The 20,966-nt window shown below is 50.6% G+C and overlaps 5 protein-coding genes across 7 annotated transcripts; 3 read left to right on the top strand and 2 right to left on the bottom strand.

The window, feature by feature from the left end:
* Window positions 1-355: 355 nt before the first annotated feature.
* On the bottom strand, window positions 356-3,565 carry PV10_00345. 2 transcript variants are annotated; one of them, XM_016364401.1, is made up of 2 exons: window positions 2,367-3,565; window positions 356-2,313 (listed from the first exon to the last, which is right to left on the bottom strand). In XM_016364401.1, the coding sequence occupies exons 1-2, from the start codon at window positions 2,411-2,413 to the stop codon at window positions 798-800; spliced, it is 1,563 nt and encodes a 520-aa protein (XP_016228050.1). In that variant the 5' UTR covers window positions 2,414-3,565; the 3' UTR covers window positions 356-797. The 2 variants fall into 2 exon arrangements, with proteins under 2 accessions (XP_016228050.1, XP_016228051.1); XM_016364402.1 differs by having other exon boundaries at window positions 356-3,565.
* Window positions 3,566-4,884: 1,319 nt separating this feature from the next.
* PV10_00344 lies at window positions 4,885-7,945 on the bottom strand. Of its 2 annotated transcripts, none has more exons than XM_016364399.1 (9): window positions 7,813-7,945; window positions 6,696-7,671; window positions 6,550-6,645; window positions 6,340-6,499; window positions 5,868-6,225; window positions 5,572-5,767; window positions 5,459-5,512; window positions 5,381-5,409; window positions 4,885-5,319 (listed from the first exon to the last, which is right to left on the bottom strand). In XM_016364399.1, exons 2-9 carry the CDS (start codon window positions 7,099-7,101, stop codon window positions 5,098-5,100), a joined length of 1,521 nt encoding a protein of 506 aa, XP_016228048.1. In that variant the 5' UTR covers window positions 7,102-7,671; window positions 7,813-7,945; the 3' UTR covers window positions 4,885-5,097. The 2 variants fall into 2 exon arrangements, with proteins under 2 accessions (XP_016228048.1, XP_016228049.1); XM_016364400.1 differs by lacking the exon at window positions 7,813-7,945 and adding an exon at window positions 7,728-7,785.
* A 1,733-nt stretch (window positions 7,946-9,678) lies between these two features.
* On the top strand, window positions 9,679-10,773 carry PV10_00343 (uncharacterized protein; the record flags this gene model as incomplete). The annotated part of the gene is made up of 1 exon (XM_016364398.1): window positions 9,679-10,773. The coding sequence occupies one exon, from the start codon at window positions 9,679-9,681 to the stop codon at window positions 10,771-10,773; it is 1,095 nt and encodes a 364-aa protein (XP_016228047.1).
* Window positions 10,774-11,337: 564 nt separating this feature from the next.
* PV10_00342 (uncharacterized protein) lies at window positions 11,338-11,763 on the top strand (the record flags this gene model as incomplete). The annotated part of the gene is made up of 1 exon (XM_016364397.1): window positions 11,338-11,763. The coding sequence occupies one exon, from the start codon at window positions 11,338-11,340 to the stop codon at window positions 11,761-11,763; it is 426 nt and encodes a 141-aa protein (XP_016228046.1).
* An 814-nt stretch (window positions 11,764-12,577) lies between these two features.
* Window positions 12,578-14,538, top strand: PV10_00341 (uncharacterized protein). Its single transcript, XM_016364396.1, has one exon. The coding sequence runs from the start codon at window positions 12,649-12,651 to the stop codon at window positions 14,344-14,346; it is 1,698 nt and encodes a 565-aa protein (XP_016228045.1). The 5' UTR covers window positions 12,578-12,648; the 3' UTR covers window positions 14,347-14,538.
* The last annotated feature ends 6,428 nt before the right edge of the window (window positions 14,539-20,966 follow it).

Genomic DNA, 20,966 nt, shown 5'->3' with positions numbered 1-20,966 from the left:
GGCAAATCGACATGTGGAGTTTTAGCCATGCATGCATGCAGCATGATTGCAGTATGCAGTGGCTCTTTCAGTGCTTCTTGCCCTTTCTTAGCCTCCACTTAAACCTGCACCTACGGAGTACTTGCGCTTAACTACACTCGCCTGGAAGCCTGGAACGATGGAGGAAGCTCCCGCCAAGGCCAAACTTCAATTACGTCTCTCCGCCAAGTTGCGTGACGAGATGATGACGAAGGGAAATTGCATCTTACACGTTCAAGGCAAGGCTGAAACATGGTGCGTTATCAACAATCTTCTTCGGATATTTAGTACTCGGAATGATGAGGAATGTAATTAGGGCATATCTTCTTCTTCTCTTGCCCCTGTACTACTTAGAAAACAGATCTTGCTGGCAGGTTTGACTTATTGATTTCAATGAACTGGGTACTGACATATTCGGCCACGATTTATTAGAAACATATCGTGGGCGATCACTGTCTTTTGTCCTTGTGAAATTGGTGTAGCTTTAAAGGAGTGCTGATTGAGTACATAAGCATTTCAATATTTCCGAAGCATGTTCCTTGGCTTCAGCCACTGTCTTCTGATTGTTTCTGTCATCTTCCTTGCTCACTTGTATCCTACAACACACCGCTGTGCATATCCACCGCTGGTCCAATAAGATTCTATGCAGTACATGATGGCACTGCAAGCTGCCCGTGTGGGTGGTCTCTGCCTCCCCATCCTCCCCATGCAAGAAAATGGCCGTGTAGATGCTCATGTCGTAATCATTGTCTCGGCAGATATCACATTCCATCTGGAATCTAGATTTCTCGATAGACCGCCCAACCGTAAGGTTCGCCGCACCAGGCCCTCGCCAAAGCCGCTCCGCTCTCTGTGGGCTGGCTGAAAGCGACCTGTTCACGTTCAATTTCCATTCCATAGATAAATTGGTTCATAACACATTCGAGAAGGTTGCTAGCAATTCCCTTGTGTCGAAACGCACGGCTCGTCCAGATTCTGCTCACTCCGACGACAGCTGGATAAGTCTCTTCCGAGATGTTGATACTCGAGGGGGTGAAGGCAGCACACGTTGGGCTGGCAACTGGAGTTGGGATCTGTGGTTTGGCCGGAACTTGTTTAGTCTCCTCTTCGTGAATCTCCGTTGGTGCCGGTGTCACTGGGGCTTCAGGTCGGTAGTGTCCATTCAAAGGAATCGTCTCGCCCGACACGCTCTCGTTGGGGATAACTCGATGCGCTTTGGAGATACGCTCGGCCAAGCAGATTCCCACACACTTTTCATCGATGATGTGGAGGAAGACCTTGTAGCGGTCACACTTCTTGTTCAACAACGCGTCTTCCTCGTTCTTGCCGTCTGGAGCGCGTTGGCTCCACAATTCCTCCTCTTTGATATCCACACTTCCCAGTTCCTTGTTGATGATTTCTAGCGCCTTTTGAACAGAACGTCGTCCAGGTAATGCGATTTTCCTGTCCACCACGACCACACTTCCAGAGATATTGGGGACCTGGTAGCACCAGCGCATTGCTGACTTGAGGAACGCCTTTCCAAGTTCAATACCGGAGCTGTCTCGATGGTGGTACATAGTATGTAATTGGATGTCTTCGGCCACCGATGGCGAGTATGACATCTGGCATTGAGGGCATGTGACGGGCAGCAGCGATTGCCCGAAATCAAGGACAGTCTGAGTCAGGCTGTGTTGTTTGGGTGTTGAGATTCGGGGGACGTGTAATGTTATTGGTTGGGTCGTCAAGGGAGCAGGCATCTGTAACTGGCCTGTTGACGCGTCCCGCGGTGCCGTGTGGGAGCCTTGTGCGCGAGCACTCAAATTGAAGATCTCAGCCAGCGGCTCCGTGTCATGACGCGTATCTACACGCTCGTTGGGTGCAGTCGACAGTAGATCGTGTTTCCTCTTGACGCCTTTTTGATCTTTTTTCTCTTTCTTGCTTTTCTCCAGACACGAAAACGTGGGCTTTCGAGCTTTAACATTGGGTGGTGTGAGGTTCAACTCGGGGGGCGGTGATGAGGGTGGTGTGATGGTGGTAGAACCAAGATCGTCTTCGTGCGATTCTGCAGAGAAGATGGTGCTGTTCTTGCGTGAGGGTGACGATGACATTGCTGCTACGCTGGTCTCACGAATGGCGCGTTCCAAGTTGTCTTCGAGGTGATGGGCGAGAAGCGTGTTTTCGTTCACGGTCGAGTTGGCGGCGGCAACGTGGGCGTGCCACGCACCCTGGAGCCGTTGTCGCTTTGGTGGGCGGTAGTCCTCACCGTCCCAAGCGCGACGGACATTACGGCTGTATGTTCGCATGTAGAGGCCCCTACCACGTGTCAGCATATGTATATCGAATGGATAGGAATGCATAAGCCATACCCTTTGTAGCTATTCGTGATGGTGTAGGGATACACGGCCGATGGCATGGTCGCGTGGTAAATATTGTGCAGCGGGAGAGATTCGAGGGTGTAAATGAAAGGTGTCGAGGTAACAGCAGAGACCCCCGTTGCAGAAGATGATATGAGGGTTTTGGTGTGAAGCTGTTTGGGTCGAGTGGGAACGCGTCGTTAATTCTTAGCGGATGATGGCGACGGAAGACGAAGCGGGCCGGGGTGGGATGTGTCTCCGGACTGTAACTGCTAACGAGCAGCTAACTGGTAGGGGAAGAAAATGAGACGGCGTTGGTCGGGAAGCAGTGCAGGGACCACCAATTGGCAGGGTGCTACAGTGCAGAGGGCGAGTGAGGGCGAGTGAGGATAGGTGCAATTCCAGTGGGCGTCAGTCCCCGAGTCAAGAGGCCTGCTCACTGGCTCACTGGCAGCTCTCGGCCCAATCTAGAGCCCCAGAAGCCAAAAGTTGCCGAAAAGGCTCTGCAGCCAAGACGCCCAATCAGCCAATTTGCCCCCCTGACTGTGCTGCCAGCTCCAGCCTTTTGCTGATAGATCGATGGGCCGAACGGTTGGCCACTATGGGTCTGAGAGTTGGATTTGGGTGTGTGAACAGCGTTGACACTCTGGGGTCGTCGACAGACAAGGCGCCAGGACAGCCTCGACTGGCTTGGGATGACGAGAAGATCACACAATGACCAGATCAGAGTGACCTTGTGCGATGAGAACCAACTTCCGAAACTTTCCTCGTGTGTCTCGGGGCCTCGGGAGTCAAAATACTTGAATGGTCTTGAGAGTTGCGTGACAAAGCGTTGCGGCCGGTAGCGGGTGCGCGGTTTGCTGGAAGTGGCTGTGATTGAACCCAAGAAAACGGTTGAGAAGAATGAATCCGTGGAAGAAAAGGAAACCGATGGAAATGTTGTGTGATGAGACCTCTTCTATAGACCCGTTTTGTTTTGATGTTGGACCCGATCTCAGGACTCGAATAGAAATTCTTCACCCATAGCTAGAATCTTCGTGGCTCGCTAATACTGCCAATCCTTTGTTGGTCGAATCATAAACAGTCACAAGGGAGGGAAAAGAGAGATTCTAGACGAATGGGTCTGCCTGATCGATGGATGACTGTTGGATCACGACTCAAGATTTGAGACAAGGGACTCGTCTCTTCATAAGTATTGTACAGCATCCGCCTCGTGGTGAATGCCTTTCGGCCCCGGGGTTTTATTATTACGGTGCCCTTTTTTATTCACATCAAGGCCTACAGCCTCCAGCCTACATGCTACAGCCTGTGAGCCTACAGGAAAATACCATCCACAATCATCTCAACACACGCAGTGCCTCGTGTTGGCATGGTTTTGGCAATGTCTGGTGCCCCCAAAGTGGATTTGGTTGGCCTGGGTGGACTCAGGGGCGGCCTAGGCACAGGCGCTAGGGTTAACCTTGCCGCCTGAATCCCCTCTGAACCAATCCAAAACCACCGCCTAAGGGCTCATTCGTCCTGTTCACAAATAAACACTGCCCAAACACTCTTCAAATCTGCAAGGGTGGTGCCTCACCCAATCGTCGCTGACTACCCACTGGTCCTCGTTCGCCACTCTTCGCCTGCCTTTGCTCACTATTATTGCCAGTTGGCACCGATGTTGGATTTGGACTCGTGCAGTCACGGGTCTGGCAGCGTGGTGAAGATCACGATACTGTGGTCTGCAGTTTGCATTGCCCGTTGCCGTCCACATCCGTCGTTGGCTCTGGGGCCACCAGGGCGTATTGTACATGAGTATCCACGATCGAGATCCTGATCGCCCCAGAGAACCCTGTGACGAGACAAAGGCCAGACGGTCCAGAGGGCCAACCCCAAGACTCGCCACATCGGCCATGACCAATGACGATATCCCAACCTGAATACAGTGAGAAGTGTTCTGTGAAATGCCCACGTCGCTGCATAAGCGTCAGTCCAGCTAAAACATGATTCACGAGAGCCCCGTTCTCAATCAGTCATGAAGGAAGGAGCAACAAGAATCGTCAGCATCGGGGCAAACATGCGAACACCAAGTGCGGCCCCCAAATCCAACTACTAAGCCGCACACAAATACTGTGTGGGAATCAGGACTGTCTGCCTAACCATTTGTCAGGGCAGACTCATCATACCCTCTTGAGTGCCTTCGTGGTTGCGTTGTGGTAGCACATGCCTTGATTCCAGATATCGGAGTAAAAACGGGCTGCAAAAGGCTTCTTCAGCAAATCCAAGGCACCAAGGTCAAACAGATCAGACACACAAAGGCGGTGGACACAGGCAGCTTCTAATTGCTGATCACCTACTGGTTCTGTGCCTTTGTCCAAGGAAGTCTCATTATTGAACAGCTTGCTCCCCATCCGCCACTCGTCCATATAGCGATTGTGGGTCCCGTGACACGTCACTCGACCTTAAAAGGCGTCAGCCACTTATGTAGACTGTGGTGCGACAACATGTTGAGCCATGTTAGAACAGGCACATAGCAATCATAACAATCCTGCTACGTATGAGCGATCGCCGAGGTGGAGAGACAATCAATCCGTTCAACTACGGAGTATGGAGGGACAAGTCAGATCGAGCGAATAGCTAGCGTCCTCACACACGCCGATCACCCATCATTGAACCCGTTGATTTGATAGCCCCCCCCTCCTTCGACGAGAAGTCGTGCAAGGCCGCTGCAACGGTGTCGATTTGTCGAGATTGTGCTCACTCATCAGTGTGTATAGACAAAGCGTGGGTTCTCATCGCCCATCTCTGCAATCTCCTCTTCAGTCTTTCCAGCAATCAGGGAGTCCTCCTCACCCGCTGCACGCTTTTTGTTGGCCATCTTGTAATAACCATATACAATGGCGTACAGTATAGCTGCAGCTGCCACCATTGCCAGGGACACTGCATGCCCGCGAACGTAGCGTGGCGCTTCGTGGGTTTGGTAGAGCTATGAGTAATCCAAGTCAGCTCCTGGTCTGGCACTTTCTCCGCGCCAACGTCAGACTTACAAATGGAGCCATGATACCCGCACAGTTACCTGATAAATGGTCAGCTTGATCCACGATTGTCTTGGAGGGTATTCATACCAATTGTCAACTGCATTCCGGTGGCTGTGGTACGCTTGCCGTATCGCGGGAGATCTGTGGTATGCATCAGTGATCGCCCCAGTTGAGGTTGCGTCATCCGAAGCTCGACTTACTTGAAGGTAACCATGCCAATGGAATTCCCACCGTAATATAAAGACCTGCAGCAACCATGAAACAGCCAAAGTAGTGGGCCCCAGAGGAAACATCGGCAATCAGGATGCCATATCCAATGATGCTGACGCAGGCGAAGGGCAACACGGCCAGAAATCGTTTCTGGTACCGGTCGGAGAAGTATGCGACGATGAGATACTGCGATGCCCCGAACAAAAGATTAGCCTCACTGACTGCCCTCTAAAGCCGGCCGACAATTCGAAACTCAAGAAATTAAACGACACAGAGGATCACTCACCATAATTGCCCCCAGTGCGTAACAAGGCACGGTAAGAGCCTGCACCTGAGCAGTTGTCCACCTACCAAGCCCTCGAATGATGGTTGGGAGAAAGGTCGAATATCCATACAGCATAGTGTCCACTCCAAATTGACCCAATGCAAACAGCCAGACCTTCCAGTCCTTGAACGCTTTGCGGACATCCTCCTTGTGCATTTCGTCGCCCGAGGTGGTGTGCCCAATCTGGCGGCGCTTTCGGATCACCATCAGTTCACGTTCTTCGCTCGACAAATAATAAGCAGTCTCGGGGCCGTCAGCGAGCCAGAAGTAAACGATGACCCCGAGGACGACACTGGGTAGACCTTCGATGATGAGGATCCTAGCACCGGATGCATCAGTACAAGGAAATGCAGGTTGTTGAATGGTGGCAAGACGCTGATCGGTGGTAGAAAAAACCCGTGCCGACAGCAGAAATAAAAAAAGGTCTACTCACCACCTCCACCCTCTTTGGCCGGCCACGCCGTCCATGAAGCCGATGCCATAAGCCAAAAGCCCCCCAATGCTGCCAGCAATTGCCGCAGACACGAACAGGAAGCCAACGCGGAGAGCGAGTTCTTTCTTGGTGTAGAACAAGGTCAAGTAGATGGTCATTCCTGCTATAAGTTAAATCGGTGTTTCAATGAGTGCCAGGAAAAGAATTTACCAGGGAAGAGACCAGACTCCAGGGCACCAAGCAAAAGACGGCATACTATCAAACCAGCGAAATTCTGAACGACACCCGTGAGCGTGGCAACGATGCCTAGATACAATTAGTTCCCATTCGGTCCATGGCGATCGAGCAGAACTTACCCCAGCCGACACAGATGAAGGAGATGAACCGTGAAGGACGTAGTTTCTTGATCAAGAGATTACACGGGACTTCAAGCAAGACATAAGTCACGAACAGGATTGACACGGCGAGCTGGAACTGAGATCCCTCTAGCCCGAGGTCCTCCTCCAAGCCGTAAAGTCTCGCATTGCCAATGTTGACCCGATCGAGGAAAGAGACCAAGTAGAGCAACATTGTCGGCGGAATGATATACATGTCAAGCTTCCTGACCAATGCATTCTCTTTGACATGGTCGATTTCGGGTAAGATTTCGGCGTCCTTGCCTGAGCCGATAGGAACATCTTGCGATTTTGCATCCACGAGCCTGTCGGTTTTCTCGTCATCACTTGAGACATGGGAGGTCTTGGCGGGGTTGGGGTCGTCCATGGTTGGCAAGGTGAAGTTTGCCTACAGTAGACCTTGGTTGTGGCTAGGTGTAGGCTCTTGATCGATCTTCTGACTGGTGGACGAAATCGTCTGAACACTCCAAGGTCTGGTTCACCAACACAGACAGGTGAGGTTGGCAGGGTTGGGGCTTGTACAACTCAACGCAACGCGGTGACTGACAGTCAGGGTTGTATTCGGTGGTGGAGGGGACGCTCAATTGGCCGTGAATCCACTCAACTAATATATTCTGCTTGATGGGAGCTGGAGCGCTTCCCAAGAATGGGGGAACCGAAAGGGTGAGGTGATGGCATGGTGCGCTTATCTTTGAACGCTATGTGCTGGGGGCACGACTTTAGAAGAGCGGGAGAAGGATTGTGATCCGCATGACGTCGGAGGATATGGCGGGATGTTGGGTAAGCAGTCACGGCAGTATACTCCGTCGTTGGTCGTTACCGGCAGTTTCAGAGGGGTTGGTGGACATGGTAAAGCAAAAGGAACGAATCGTGTGGCTCGAGTTGAAAAAGGAACAGGGGTAGCGGAGTCTCCTACAGCGTGTTGAGTTGTTTAGGCCTGATAACAGGTGTTAGCGACTTTGAAGAGAAGTGGTGTCAGTACCCCGTGCATACTCGGTACAAAAGTTTGTAGTATACTCGTGGAGTACGGAGTACTGTATGTCCAGGGGGGCTTGTAGTGGAGGGTTGAGATACCTACCTTGGCTAAAGCAGAAACCGGCTAAGCAAGCCAAGGGAAGTCTGTGGTTTAGCTTGATAGTGGAGAAGCACGAGGAGTGTGAGTCGATACTGGAGCAAGATCTAACAACAACAGGTCATTGGACATGAATCTGTTAGTCCAGAGAGCAGAGGGAGATGTCCGCAAACAAGTGCCAATGGCATGGTAGATATCGAGGAAGTCCTGGCCTGTACCGGGGTCCTTGATGGGCATGGCGTTATACGGGGGGGCAGAACTACGGTCCTAGTAGCTCTCTACTCCGTATATTGGGTCGGTTATGGAGAAGTGGACAGGATTGAATGGATTCTGATATGGCCGATTGATAGTAGGGTGACATTGCTCACGGTCTGTCAGGATAAAGTCCCACAAGAGTTTAAAAGATTTGGTGCTTGGTACCTCCTACAATACGTGTTCGAAACCTTCTCCCGCCGGTAACTGCTACTTGGCGTGCCTGGGACAGAGTGGCAGAGGGACCTGTGGGCCAAGGGGGCTTCAGCCATCAGCAGATCATCTTGGCCTAAGTCTGAACTGCACTGTTAAGGGTGGGGAGGTGATTTTTTAGTAGAAGGGAACACTTGTAGAAGCGTTTGCCTACCTAGCTGGCGTTCTGCAGGCCGAGGGGGGCTTTTCAGGCTTCCCCGCGAGCGGAACAAGTACCTGGGTAGGTACCAACCTTAGGTAGGTAGCCCATGTACGGAGTACTACGCCCCTCGGCCCACCTATATTTGTCCCTTGGGAACAGCCACTTATAGGGTGTAGCCTAATAATATTAAAACACATCGTAGGCAGGACATTGCTATTTCCTCCAGTCTCAGCTTGCGTAAATGTCCGTTGCACCGCCATGCTGCCATGTCAACCACGCATAATAATAGGCAACCTCAATTCTTGGTTGGCGAGCATGTCTTCCTCATATCTTGGTCTCATATACAATCAATCTCTCAGCAGGCGCTGTCGCTGTGCATGCCAACATGAGACTCGTCATCGCCCTATCATAACTTTGACAGTGACACCCAACTACTTTCAATAATGACTCCTGTGTTCTGGCCCCTCTTCATTTCGTGATTTCTCATCACCTGTCTTAATTACCACCTCGATTCATACTGGGCATGAAAGCGTGATTGTTCCGTGAGGAATTAATCCGTTCGTCATATAATCTCCCCCACCATTGGCGCCGCTGCTCACCTACAAGCTAGCACCAGAGCAGAAATATCGACCGCGTTATCTGAATCCCCAGACTGCAGACTGTCCAGGGTCAGCATTTCACATGAGTGCTCCCGTCCAGGCGCAGTCCACTTCGTCGCTGAATCATCTCCTTGCGAACCCTCCTCGATATCCTCGAAATCCAACTCATGGAGCCCATGATCCACTAATTCTGTATATCCTGCGGGTGCCTGGGGGAAAAGGTGAGATCCATGTATCGCCATCTGGCGGGATGGGTACTGAACCACGACAGACATCTTCTTAACCCCACTCAAGCCCCCAACAAAGGCCTCAATCAGCATTCAATCAGTCCAATCCAGTCTATACTTTCTGCATGTCGAACGGCCGGAAGATGAAGACCTCAGGTTGTCTCTAGAGGCTTCTCGTTCCGCAGACACATCCAAGCAGACCTCCCCGATCACCATCGCGCGGAAACCTTTGCCCTCGACCCCAGATGAAAACTACCCACCCTCTCGACGACCACTGACTCCTCCAAAGAGTTATCCATCTTATCAGCCTGCCCCGGGAGGCACACATAATGCAACTCAAGCAGAAAGATATGCACATCGGGGGGTTAACTTGAGGCTTGATCCACCCAACCAGACTCAAAGCAATGTTGTCCCCCGAAAACCAGTTGGCGCAAGACCAATGCCCTCCTCTCCCGATCGTCTCGAGCTTTCCATGAAAGAACCGTCATCCACTAGTCCTACAGATTCCCTCGAGCAGCGTCAACAGTTTGGATTAAATCGAAGACCTGTTCTATCTGCGCTCCCCGTTCGCTCAAATGGGTCGCGAGATGTAAGCCCGGACCGTCTTCCCTCGGCTGTAAAACAAACAGGCTGTGCCACGCCTCAGACAGATCGTATGCGCATTACCTTGATTCGTAGGGATCCAGCTTCAGGGAATCAGTGGAATGTGGGGTCCATCAGCCTGCCCAATGGATCAAGCCGTACTGGTGCACTTGTACCATTCGGGATTGAAATCTCATCCCCTGGATATGTCAAGTTTTCTGTGAATGAAGGAGCAGCAGGGCCCACCTTTTGCAGACAGACAGGACACATGATCGTGCCGAATTCCACACTCGCGACGTCAGGACGAAAACGAAGTAATTCGGCAGAACTATTCACCTCGGCGACCACTGCAGCCTCGAGGAAACCTCGCCAGGCGTATTCATTTTTGTCCCCTTGGAAAGGTATATGTTCCTTCAGCAATGGCATCGACGGCAGAAGTCTAAGATGCCGACACGTCCTTCCTTCAGTGGATTCTAGTGTGCCTGGAGTGGCAGCAGACATTGCTGAAGTGCGATTCAACCTACCATGGGCCAAGCTTCGATCAAAGGATACGAACCCGCAACAGCATTCACCTCTTGATTCCGGGTTCCCATCGACATCGCCGCTCGAACGACCGACAATGGCGGTACATAAAGACCAGTGGAGGCGAAGTTTCCAGAACTTCACCACAAGAGCTCGAGAACAGTTCTCCAAAAATGACGGCACTGGAAATGTGGCGGTACGCTCTTCGAGATTTGATGTAAAGACTGATGAATCAAATCAAGGAGGCGACCAGGAGCCAGAGATGAAATTGGATCTCGGTCGTGAGAAAGCTGGGGGAGGATTCAAGGGTCACAGTGCAAAGCTTGGGAAGCTGATAATCGAGGACGAAGGGCTGAAGATGTGTGATTTGGTGGTTGCAGCATGCATGGGTGTTTGGTGGCAGCATTATTCTGGAAGTGTGTCATTTTAGCAAGCAACTTTGTCTCCTCGCACCTATACCATAGTGCAGATGTGGCCGATATTGCAAGTGTGCTGTCCCGAAACGATCATCTGGGGTTGTCTAGAACAGTCTTTTTTTCAAGTCCGAGCGCTGAGATATTGTGCAGGCTTCGCATGGGAATTCCATCTCGATAGTGGTGGCGGCGGTCTTGGGTCCGTGCCCCATCGCCTTTGCAGCCATTTGGGGCACATGTGGATCCTCATGGCCACTTTACACTGTGGATTGAAGAATTGCTTACAGCGAAGACGTTACTGCCGGGTGTCGCCCGATGTCATTGATTCAACACCACGGCGGGACGTTGATGCTTGATTGGGAACATTTGAAAAGCACAGACAGGGCCATGGGTCTTGAGTGAGGACGAAAACCCGTTCTGAGGGTATGTTATAACTCGAATCGATGCCAACGAGAGAGCGCATACCATCATGACATGCCAACATCTCTTTTTGTCGACCAAAGACACCGTTGTCCCCTAACTATCCAACCCCGATCTCGATCTTCATCTCCATCTCCATCGACTACCACTCCATGGTCAATATGTGGCTTACCACTAGCCTCGTCCTGCTACTCCCTTATATTGCAACTGCCCGCCTGGTGCCCACAGAACCGATCGACCCATCCAACAAGGACGGTAGTGTGGCAATAGCGTATGACACAATCGACATTGATCTCCAGGGCAACGGGGTTTGGGCTGCCAACTGCATTTCTTACCTATACTATGGTGAAAGCACTCGTGACGACGGATCAGTTCGACAGTGCTATTCTGCTGCAACATTTTGCGACAAGCTCAGCAATGAGGCAGGGTATGCACTCATTGGCAACAGCGCATTCCAAACTCGGTTAGCATCTGTTAATAGGGCACCAATGCGAACCGACTCAAGAGACGATAATTGGTGGATTTGCAATCCCCCAGGCACCTTATGGCTTCCCTTTGGCATCAGCTGCAAGATCGATAACCCGTGATGGTATGCAATTTGAGGTTTAGTTGAGTTTGTGTATGTTGTCCAGTCATATTGATAGACATGGGGTTTCTCTAGGAATAGGTTGTTTACCAGGCGTTGAGGGATGTTGTTAAGATATACGCAGGGAGTAAAAACCAACCCTAAGTCGCCTACGGAGCGATTATTGCATGGTGCTATCGCAAGCCATGCAAGGCAACCTTGTGCCTTGCTTGGAGCTTTTAGTCGCTCCACAAACCGGCCATGATGCCCTCAGGGATCTGGGAATGTCGACAGCCTTGCGAGGATCGTGCATGTCACGTGCATTGGAAGTCCTGGAGTCACGTGATCGTGATCCACCTTCCCTCTACCATACTCCACATTCCAACATTCCCCCATAGTTTCCACATCGTTATTCAAGTCATTTCAGCTTCATCTGAATAGCCTGGACGCACTGAAGAATGAATGCATTCGATTAGACCGCTTGGCATCCAATACAAGATTCAATGAGCCTCGGAAATCAGGTGACTGGTTGCAACCAACGCCTCTCGCTGGTCTCCCAGATAACAACTCAAGGGCCCAATCACAGACGGCACTTAACCCGTCCCAAGCCAAAAACGAATGTCATTCTCCATAGCTTATCGTAATGCTGAATATTCATTAGTGTTGCCGAGACCCTTCATTTATACTCCGTAGTGGTCAATTGGCAAGTGTCGTCGCAATTCACACCATTGCCCTTATCTTATGAAGTAGTGGACGTAGCGATCTTTGTTCTGGAACCGCCGCAACAACGCTAACCTATGTTCAAGGTCAGATCCTGGACGCAAGGGTCGACATAAACTGTACTTGTGGGTGACTATTTCACTTCCACATTCTGTCCACGACTTCCAGCCTTCGATAGGCTTCCAAGATGGAAGAACAGCTTCACTTCGAAGAACCCGACACAGATATGCACTTCGTGGCTCCCGTCCCCGACCCGCTCTCAGCGGTCATCGACAACCCTGGAAACTCCGATCTTTCTCTGCCCACAGAATGGACGAATTTCCTCGCAAGTTGGGAAGCCAGTGACTCGATGATATCAAATGCGGAAGACGGCATACTCGACCCTGCCTACGAGTTCTCCATTACACGGGATTCGCCCGTCGTGTCGTCACGAGAAAGGGTCCTCGCTACCGGAAAAGGAGAAAAGACGCTCTCCAAGTCCTCGACACGTCTTCCTAGGAATGCGAAGCTGGCCTTAGTGGACTGGTGGTCTAAAAATTCCCAATTTCCTTATCCTTCAGATGCTGAGAAGGATCGACTCTGCGACGTTACAGGTTTAACCCGCAGTCAAGTATGTCAGTGGTTCGCCAACGCCAGGAAAAGATCCAGAACCCGGACAGGATCAGGACTAAGGTCTCAGCCTCAAACTTTCAGTCAATCTCATTTACCTTTCATGGGCTCTCTGCATCCATTCGAGCGATGGCTCACGCTTGAGCCTCAATTTGAAGCCGTTCCGCTGGAAGCCATCATAAACGCTGTCAAGCAGAGAAATGAGGAAAATGAGGGATGGCAAGGTCGAAAGCCTGAAGTTCGTATTGAGCGGCCAGGTCGAAGTACCAACTGGCAATACTACCGAGCTGGTACGTCTTCTGTCTCAAGCATGGAGATCCGTTCCTACGCGGCGAATCAATCCGTGAATGCAGAGCAGCAATGCCTGGACAGTTTCGCGTCACTTCAACGACTAGATCGCCGGAAGCAAGCCTTCACACGAAAAGCTCGGTCGGCCTATGGCAGGTGTGCAAACACGTCCCAGCAACCTCGGCCGTTCCAATGCACCTTCTGCGAAGCATCTTTTGCACGGAAACATGAGTGGCAACGCCATGAGAAATCTCGTCACCTCCCACTCGAAACGTGGACGTGCTGCCTTCGCGGCGGCACGGTGGTGAATAATGTTACCAATTGTGTTACCTGTGCCTTTTGCCCCGAAGCTGACCCTAGTCCTGAACATCTTCAAATGCATGGCTACACTGCCTGCGCTCAGCGCCCTCAATCGGATCGAACATTTTACCGCAAGGATCACCTACGACAACATCTTCGCCTGATTCATGGTGTCACCGACTGGGATGGAGCTATGGATCTGTGGAAATCCCAACCTGAACGTCTTCGTTCCCGCTGTGGAATTTGTCATGTCTGGTTCGAGACATGGCAAGCGCGGATGGATCACATCGCAGATCATTTCGCCTCTGGATCTTCAATGAATGACTGGACTGGCGATTGGGGCCTAGAGCCGGAAGCTACCTTGATGCTGGAGAACGCTAAGCTTCCCCAATTGTTGTATGGTCAAGCTGCTACCGGTGGGATTCATCAATATGCACAGCATGAAATTGATATGGACTATGATCAATCACTGTCACAGCAAGACTTTCAGTCCGAGCAACAGTACACGGCATTGGAAAGCTGTACAGAGGATTGGGGGACCGACTCGTTCTCGATATCCGATTTGATCGACCCGTCTACTATTGAGATGACGGATTTTCATCTGTTTCGAAAGCTCGATGAGTTGGACGAGATTGGATTGGTAGGCATAGAATGGGATGATCGTTCAGTGATGCGACTACCATCTTGACAACGGCGAGAGTATTGAACCTACTTCCTGTGACCGAGCCACAAGCACAGAATACGCTTTGAGATTTCAGGCCGTTTCTCAGAATGAGGATCAGGTTTCTAGCTCTATACCCCTATGGACTTCTCTTAACTCTACCTGATTTGTTATATTTTCCAATCAAAATGCCGTTCCCAGCTACCTGCCACTCTGAACAACTTGTCCTCTCCATAATGAGGTCCAATGATCTGCATTCCGACCGGTAGACGAATAGAATGGTCATCCTGCGCCGGCACGAACCCTACAGGAATAGAGATAGCAGGATGGCCTGTCGCATCAAGTGGAGAGGTGTTGAACGTGATAGGGAGAGCCTTGGCCAATCTTTCTGCCGGGCCAGTCTGTGGAGGATGGTGTCGAGGGGCCGCGTGAGGCGTGGTAGGTGTGATTAATACATCATACCGTTCAAGACTCCCGTCATATTCGTCCTATCACGGTTAACGTCAGCAAACAGTGTTCAGTGATATGCCAAGGCAAGCAAGAGCAATTCAGGATGTGCAAAGGGACAGAATGGCAAAGTCAACAAGAGTCCTCCCAGAGACACTTACGTTCAGCTTTCGAAGAAGGTTTTTGCATCTGGCGTACAAACCGGGGCCATAAGAGTCGTACAAATGCATACCGCTGAGCAACATACTTCTAACGCCAGGCCCACCGGCATCAAAGAGAGATTGATCGCAGCTCGTCTTGGTGACCCTGTCTGTCGCATACACCAACTTACGACCAGTCACATTGCCGGTTGCTGTTTGCTGGAAACTTCCCATAAATGTAGCCAGACCCCAGATCATCTGTCCAGTCTCATGGGATGGGATAGAACAAGTCTCGACATGTGCTCCAAGCATTTCAAACTGCCGAGCTGCTTGACGCACGCAATTATCCACGTTTGGATCGCTAAAAGGCTGTCCAAATCCTTCGGAGAGAATTCCTATCCGGATGCCCTCTAGCATACGATCACGATTCGTGCCTGTGAGACTTGTTTTCAAGTTGTCAAGATACTGGGTCCGTCCATGAACAACCGAGTTTTGCTGTCTGTCGTCGACACCGTCTGCTCCTGCTATACAGTCCAACAGCAAAGCGCAGTCATGCACGTTTTTACACATAGGCCCGACGTGGTCAATGCTAGCATCAAGACCGATGATTCCTGTGTATGGTACCAAACCCCAGGTAGGCTTGAGACCGACAATGCCGCAAAATGACGCCGGCATTCTGATGGACCTGTTCATAGCTGGTCAACATAATAATCCAGCCATTGAGTCCAGCGAACCCCAGGCTCCTCAAACAGAACTCACCCTCCCTGGTCACACCCAAGTGACATGTCTACTTCACCGGAGGCAACCAAGCTAGCACTGCCACTACTCGATCCTCCTGCACTGTAGCCTCTGGCCCAAGGATTGTCGACAATTCCCGAGATGGCAGTCTCGCTTGTGCTCTCGTAACATCCGTTCTCGCATGCTGTTTATTCATCGGTCAGCCAGAGCATTCTTAACACCGCCTTTGCAAGGAGCATGATAGGCTCCAGATGCCAACTGACCAGATTTGCCGGTGATAGTTGCCCCTGCGTCCATGATTCGTATGGCGACCGTGGCGTCAAACTGTGGAATCCAGTCCGGTATCGCTGCCGAGCCATTTGTACAGGGTACACCTGCAAGCCCGATATTGTCCTGAATCAAGAATTTGTTAGGATTGAGGCACATCCTTGGAGAGCTTTGATGCGATCCAGAAGAGCCGATCGGGAACACCTACCTTCAATGCCACGGTACGACCCAAGAGCTTGTCGGATTTGGGAACTCGACATCTTGCAACCAACTGCAGCTTTCGTTAGTCGTCTCAGGACAATGATATGACGACCACCATTGAATTATGCTCCTCCTTTGGTGGTACTATCACCATTTCATACCTGTAATGCCCATCCGGTCGATGTATCTTCTGGTATTTTCCCTTTTGACCGAGGATATTTGTCAACGTCTAAGGTCGGAAGATAGTCGTCCATCTCAGATACCTTCCGGGCGCTTTCATCGATGGATTGTAAGAATTTGTCCCAATCATCGATGTGGGTGGAGTCAACGGTAATGCCATAGGTTGCTGCAAGGTCTGCGACAGGGAGCCCTGTCCTCGACCTATAGACCCGGTCAGAAAAACATCAAAAGACATGAGAGGGAGAGATAGGCGAATGTCAACTTACTTGGGGACATCGTTGAGTGTGTTTATCATGGCGGTTCGACGACGTCAATTTTGCAAGGCAAAAAGGTGTGTTGAATGAGATGTGAACACCAGTTACACAATCAAGTCAGGGATTAACAAAGTTGTACTTAGCTTAGACTAAATCCTCAGAGTTGAAACTGAACTTGACTATTTGTGTCGCAAGCTTGTTATTGGTGGTGCAGTCGGTCTTAACATGATCTTACGTCTCCTTTCTACGCCTTTCAGATAGTAATCTATTCGTATAAACTATTCAAGCGTGCTAACCAATCAGTCACCTACGAAGGCGCCCTTGCTGTTCCTGGGCTCGGCAGGTACTTTCGGACAGATCTAACTGGTCAGTCCTATAGGGCGAACGGGCGACCAGTCTTATCTAGTAGGGCGAGAACATGACCACTCGCTTGCTGTTGGCGGTGCAGTCGGTCTTGACATGAGATTACGTCTCCTTTCTACGCATATCAGGTACGAACACTGCTTAGGCAGTAATCTATTCGCATAATTCATTTAAGAGTGTTAATCAATCAGTCACCTCTAAAGGCGCCGTTGCTGTTCCTAGGCTCACGGCGGGTATTTCGGACAGATCTAATTGGCCAGTCCCACAAGGCGGACGGGTGACCAGTCTTATCTGGTAGGGCGGAAACATGACCACACGCCTATCTAAAAGGGCGGGAAATCCACAGGTCCTATACCGTTAATTGTGTTTGGATCTTGACAGTTTGTTCTTGATAAGCTTCATAAGTCGAGACCCGCCGACTCTCCCATGCGCCTCATCGTTATCAACAGGGTCGGAGAATCATCTCAGCGGCAGGGCGTCAATGACTAGGTACCTAGGCCTACTACGGCTGAGGCCAGATGCTTCTTGACATTGGAAAACGTAGAGCGCTATAGGGATCGATGAGTTATCGGATACAAACTTGGTCTGGAGCCTCGTTTGTATTTTAACCAAGCCAGAGTCTCGACGTCTTCAACGGTTTCGACCGTGATCTGATCAATCTACCCTTCTTCCGTTCAACATCCACTCAGCCGCAAACATCATCAACCATGAACAAAGACAACATTGTGTCGATGGAAAAGTGCCAATCTCCGACTCATAGCAAGTCTGAGCGAGGTGACATCGAAGAGTTGGCTCCAGAAGATCTCGACACCAATGAAGTGTTTCACGACAAAGAAAATGGGGTGAAGTTCCGTAGCCTGGGTTGGCCCATGGCTTCCGTTATCTTCCTGAAGCGTGAGCTCTTGCCCTCCCCTAGGCTATAGATCAGCCAACTGCTCAATATTGGTCCAAAGCTGACGCCGTCCCGACAGTGATGTTTGCTACCGGAGTCTTGAGTATTCCGGGTGCAATGTACGAGCTCGGTAAGCTATTTGATTCACAGGATACAAGCCATATCTGTTAACCGGCTCTTTCTCAGGCGCATTCGGTGGAGCCATGTCGGTGATTGGATGGGGTGCATTGAATACCTGTAAGACTGTCTCTCATTCACGACGGTGCAAGATCGGTACTGATGACACTGTTACCTCAAAGACACGGCCTTCATCCTCGGCCAATTCCGCAACAGGCATCGACATTGCCATACAGTGATCGATATGGCATACCATGTCGGAGGAAGTTGGTTTAGGGAATTGGTCAGCATGCTGTATCTTGTCGGGTGAGTTGAAAGCTGGGTGAAATGAACGGAGCGTCTTTGATTAACAAGCCGATTAAATCAGATTCGTCCTTGTCAGCGGCTCTGGCATCCTGGGAGTTTCCATCGCCATCAACGCACTCTCAGATCATGCTGCTTGCACTGTCTGGTGGTCGTTCCTGGCCACAATAGCTGTCATGATGCTTGCAAGTATTAGGACATTTCAAAATATTGGTTGGATCACCTGGGCTGGATGCATCTCCATATTTGCGGCTGTTCTGATTGTGGTGTAAGTAAAGTTGTTTCATTCGCAACCACGAAACTAAGGATCCGTGCTAAAATGTTGTATTTCTCAGAATTGGCGTCACTGTCATCGACCGACCAGCGGCCGCACCTCAAGAGGGAGCTTTCGATCTGGGGTACCGCGTCATTGGAGACCCTACCTTTATCGGCGGAATGATGGCTTCTGCAACCATTTTCGTCTCCTCTTCAGGAACTTCCTCTTTCATGCCAGTCATTGCCGAGATGAAGAATCCCCGGGACTACAACAAAGCCTTGTTAACCTGCATGGCGATCTTGAACGCCGCTTATCTTTCGTTCAGCCTGGTGGTCTATCGGTGGTGCGGCAAGTGGGTGGCTAATCCATCACTCGGGGTAAGAGTCGAGACTGAAGAGACCATCGATTTCTAGGAGAGCTGACAGTCAATCTACTTTAGAGCGCAGGCCCTGTTGTCAAAAAGGTAGCATATGGGGTCGGATTGGTAGGTCTTGCGGTGAGCGGTTGTCTTTATCTCCATGTAAGTTGGTCCACTTTTACGGGGTCTGTAACCATTCACTGAGCATGTTTGCTACCACCAGGTCGCGGCCAAGTATTTGTTCGTTCGTCTTCTGCGGAACACAAAACATCTACAGGCCAACACACTTGTCCACTGGGGTACATGGCTGTAAGTCCCATCTCGATGCTGAACTTCGTTTCTACCGAAAAAAACAGTATCTACGGGGCGATACTGACAAAGGAAATAGAGGGTGCACGATCGGACTTGCGATCATTGCATTCATCCTGGCGTCAGCGATTCCAATCTTCAACTATCTGCTCGCCTTGACCGGGTCGATTTGTTTTGCTCCTTTGGCCATCATTCTCCCCAATATTCTGTGGATTTCGGATCACAGTTCGTACCGGTCCGGAAGTCTAAAGCAAAAGGCTTTCTACGCTTTCCACTGCCTTCTGATACTCATCGGGAGCTTCCTTTCAATTGGTGGTACATACAGCACAGTGCAACTGATCATCAATGCGTATGCTATAGGAGATATTGGTAAGCAGAGCAATCCGCAAAAGATAGTATTACTGAGTCATATGGCTAACTGTCGCTGCTTAGGTAGCGCATTCTCGTGTGCTGATAACTCCAATTTCACTGGGTAAAGACCATTTGGTCGTCTGGTTTGCGAAGGCACAGTGCTCTGTGAGAGATGTTACAACTAAGTCTACTGGTGAAGAAAGATGGCGTTTGGGCAATTGTAGACTCTAGATATCTCAATAGGCTACTAGTAAGACTTAGAGTTGCAGGACGAGCCCAAGCTCGGAGTGGGAGTTGTCAAGAACTAGAACTATTCAATTCTGAATGGAGTATCGCTCAAGAACTACCGGTGTGCTTGCCTTGTTCGAGATGAAGATGCTGGCGGATCTTCCCAAAATACTTCCTCGATCAACAATGGTGGATACTGGTGAATCTGCAATCTATAACCGCACCCCTGACTGCGAAAGTGGACAGCACTTTATGACACGTGTGGTCATGAAACGCCCTGCCTAGCTCGTCAACGAGCTTATCGGCAGAGAATGCAACAGATCGGCTATCTAAGGTATGCAAGGTCATCAGACGCCCTATTCCAAGTATAATCTCCTCTTTCGTATTGCATGATTATCAAGAACTCTTGATTTGCTGAAGCAACCAGGAAGCTTGTGTCACCTGGTACCTTGATAACGACCCTCTGGCCGTGCAGGGTCCTAAACTCATCGAGACACAATCCTCCAGAAGGTAATTTGAAAGAAAGACCGCAGCCATGGAACGTATTGACACTCACAGCCATGCTGTTCCACCTAAATGGAGAAAAAGATGTATGGATCTTGGATGGGAAAAGCCTGATGGAATGGCAGGAATTCCGGTGAGATGAAATCAGTCAGGAACAAGAAGAGTGCGAATAAATGCTGATTAAAAGTCTTACTTCTGTAGGAATGGAGCGTCGAAGCGCACCTGGAACTCATGGATCGTGCACAAATCTCCAGTGCCGTGTTGAGCATAACGTCGCCTGGCACGTATCTTGACCCTGACAATCCGGCTCTATGTCGGCAGATCACCCGCGAGACCAACGAAGAACTGGCTGAGATCTGTCGGAACAATGCCAGTCGGCTCTCGTTCTTTGCGAGCCTGCCTCTGCCTGATGTAGCGGGTTCCATCACCGAGATTGACTACGCGTTGGACCAGCTCGGTGCCAAAGGTTTTCACGTCCTGACCAATTCGAATGGCGTCTATCTCGGGGATTCGCGACTGGACCAGGTGTTTGAGAAACTCAACGAGCGGAAAGCCATTGTGATGATTCATCCGACCACGTGCCGATTGTGTCCTTCCAACACCCCTCCACCTGTATCTTCGGCAGTTGAGGAATCTTCACCACGCGTCGGGGAGACACCACTCAGATCAGCAGAAGCTGTGCCCTTGCCGGAGTATCCACGACCGATGCTGGAGTTCTTCTTCGACACGGCTCGAGCAG

This window comes from Exophiala mesophila (assembly GCF_000836275.1).
Source record: "Exophiala mesophila strain CBS 40295 unplaced genomic scaffold supercont1.1, whole genome shotgun sequence".
Lineage (NCBI taxonomy): Eukaryota > Fungi > Ascomycota > Eurotiomycetes > Chaetothyriales > Herpotrichiellaceae > Exophiala > Exophiala mesophila.
Note: the sequence above shows the minus strand (reverse complement) of the source record. Positions and strands in the feature narration are given on the sequence as shown.

What these genes read in the sequence shown, in the direction of transcription:
- PV10_00345 (XM_016364401.1), bottom strand. Translation starts at nt 2,413, where the DNA reads ATGCCATCGGCCGTGTATCCCTACACCATCACGAATAGCTACAAAGG. An exon ending in ATCACGAATAGCTACAAAGG is followed by an intron (nt 2,314 to 2,366) that starts GTATGGCTTATG and finishes GACACGTGGTAG; the next exon opens with GGGCCTCTACATGCGAACAT.
- PV10_00344 (XM_016364399.1), bottom strand. Translation starts at nt 7,101, where the DNA reads ATGGACGACCCCAACCCCGCCAAGACCTCCCATGTCTCAAGTGATGAC. An exon ending in GGAGTCTGGTCTCTTCCCTG is followed by an intron (nt 6,500 to 6,549) that starts GTAAATTCTTTT and finishes AACTTATAGCAG; the next exon opens with GAATGACCATCTACTTGACC. An exon ending in ACGCACTGGGGGCAATTATG is followed by an intron (nt 5,768 to 5,867) that starts GTGAGTGATCCT and finishes GGGGCATCGCAG; the next exon opens with TATCTCATCGTCGCATACTT.
- PV10_00341 (XM_016364396.1), top strand. Translation starts at nt 12,649, where the DNA reads ATGGAAGAACAGCTTCACTTCGAAGAACCCGACACAGATATGCACTTC.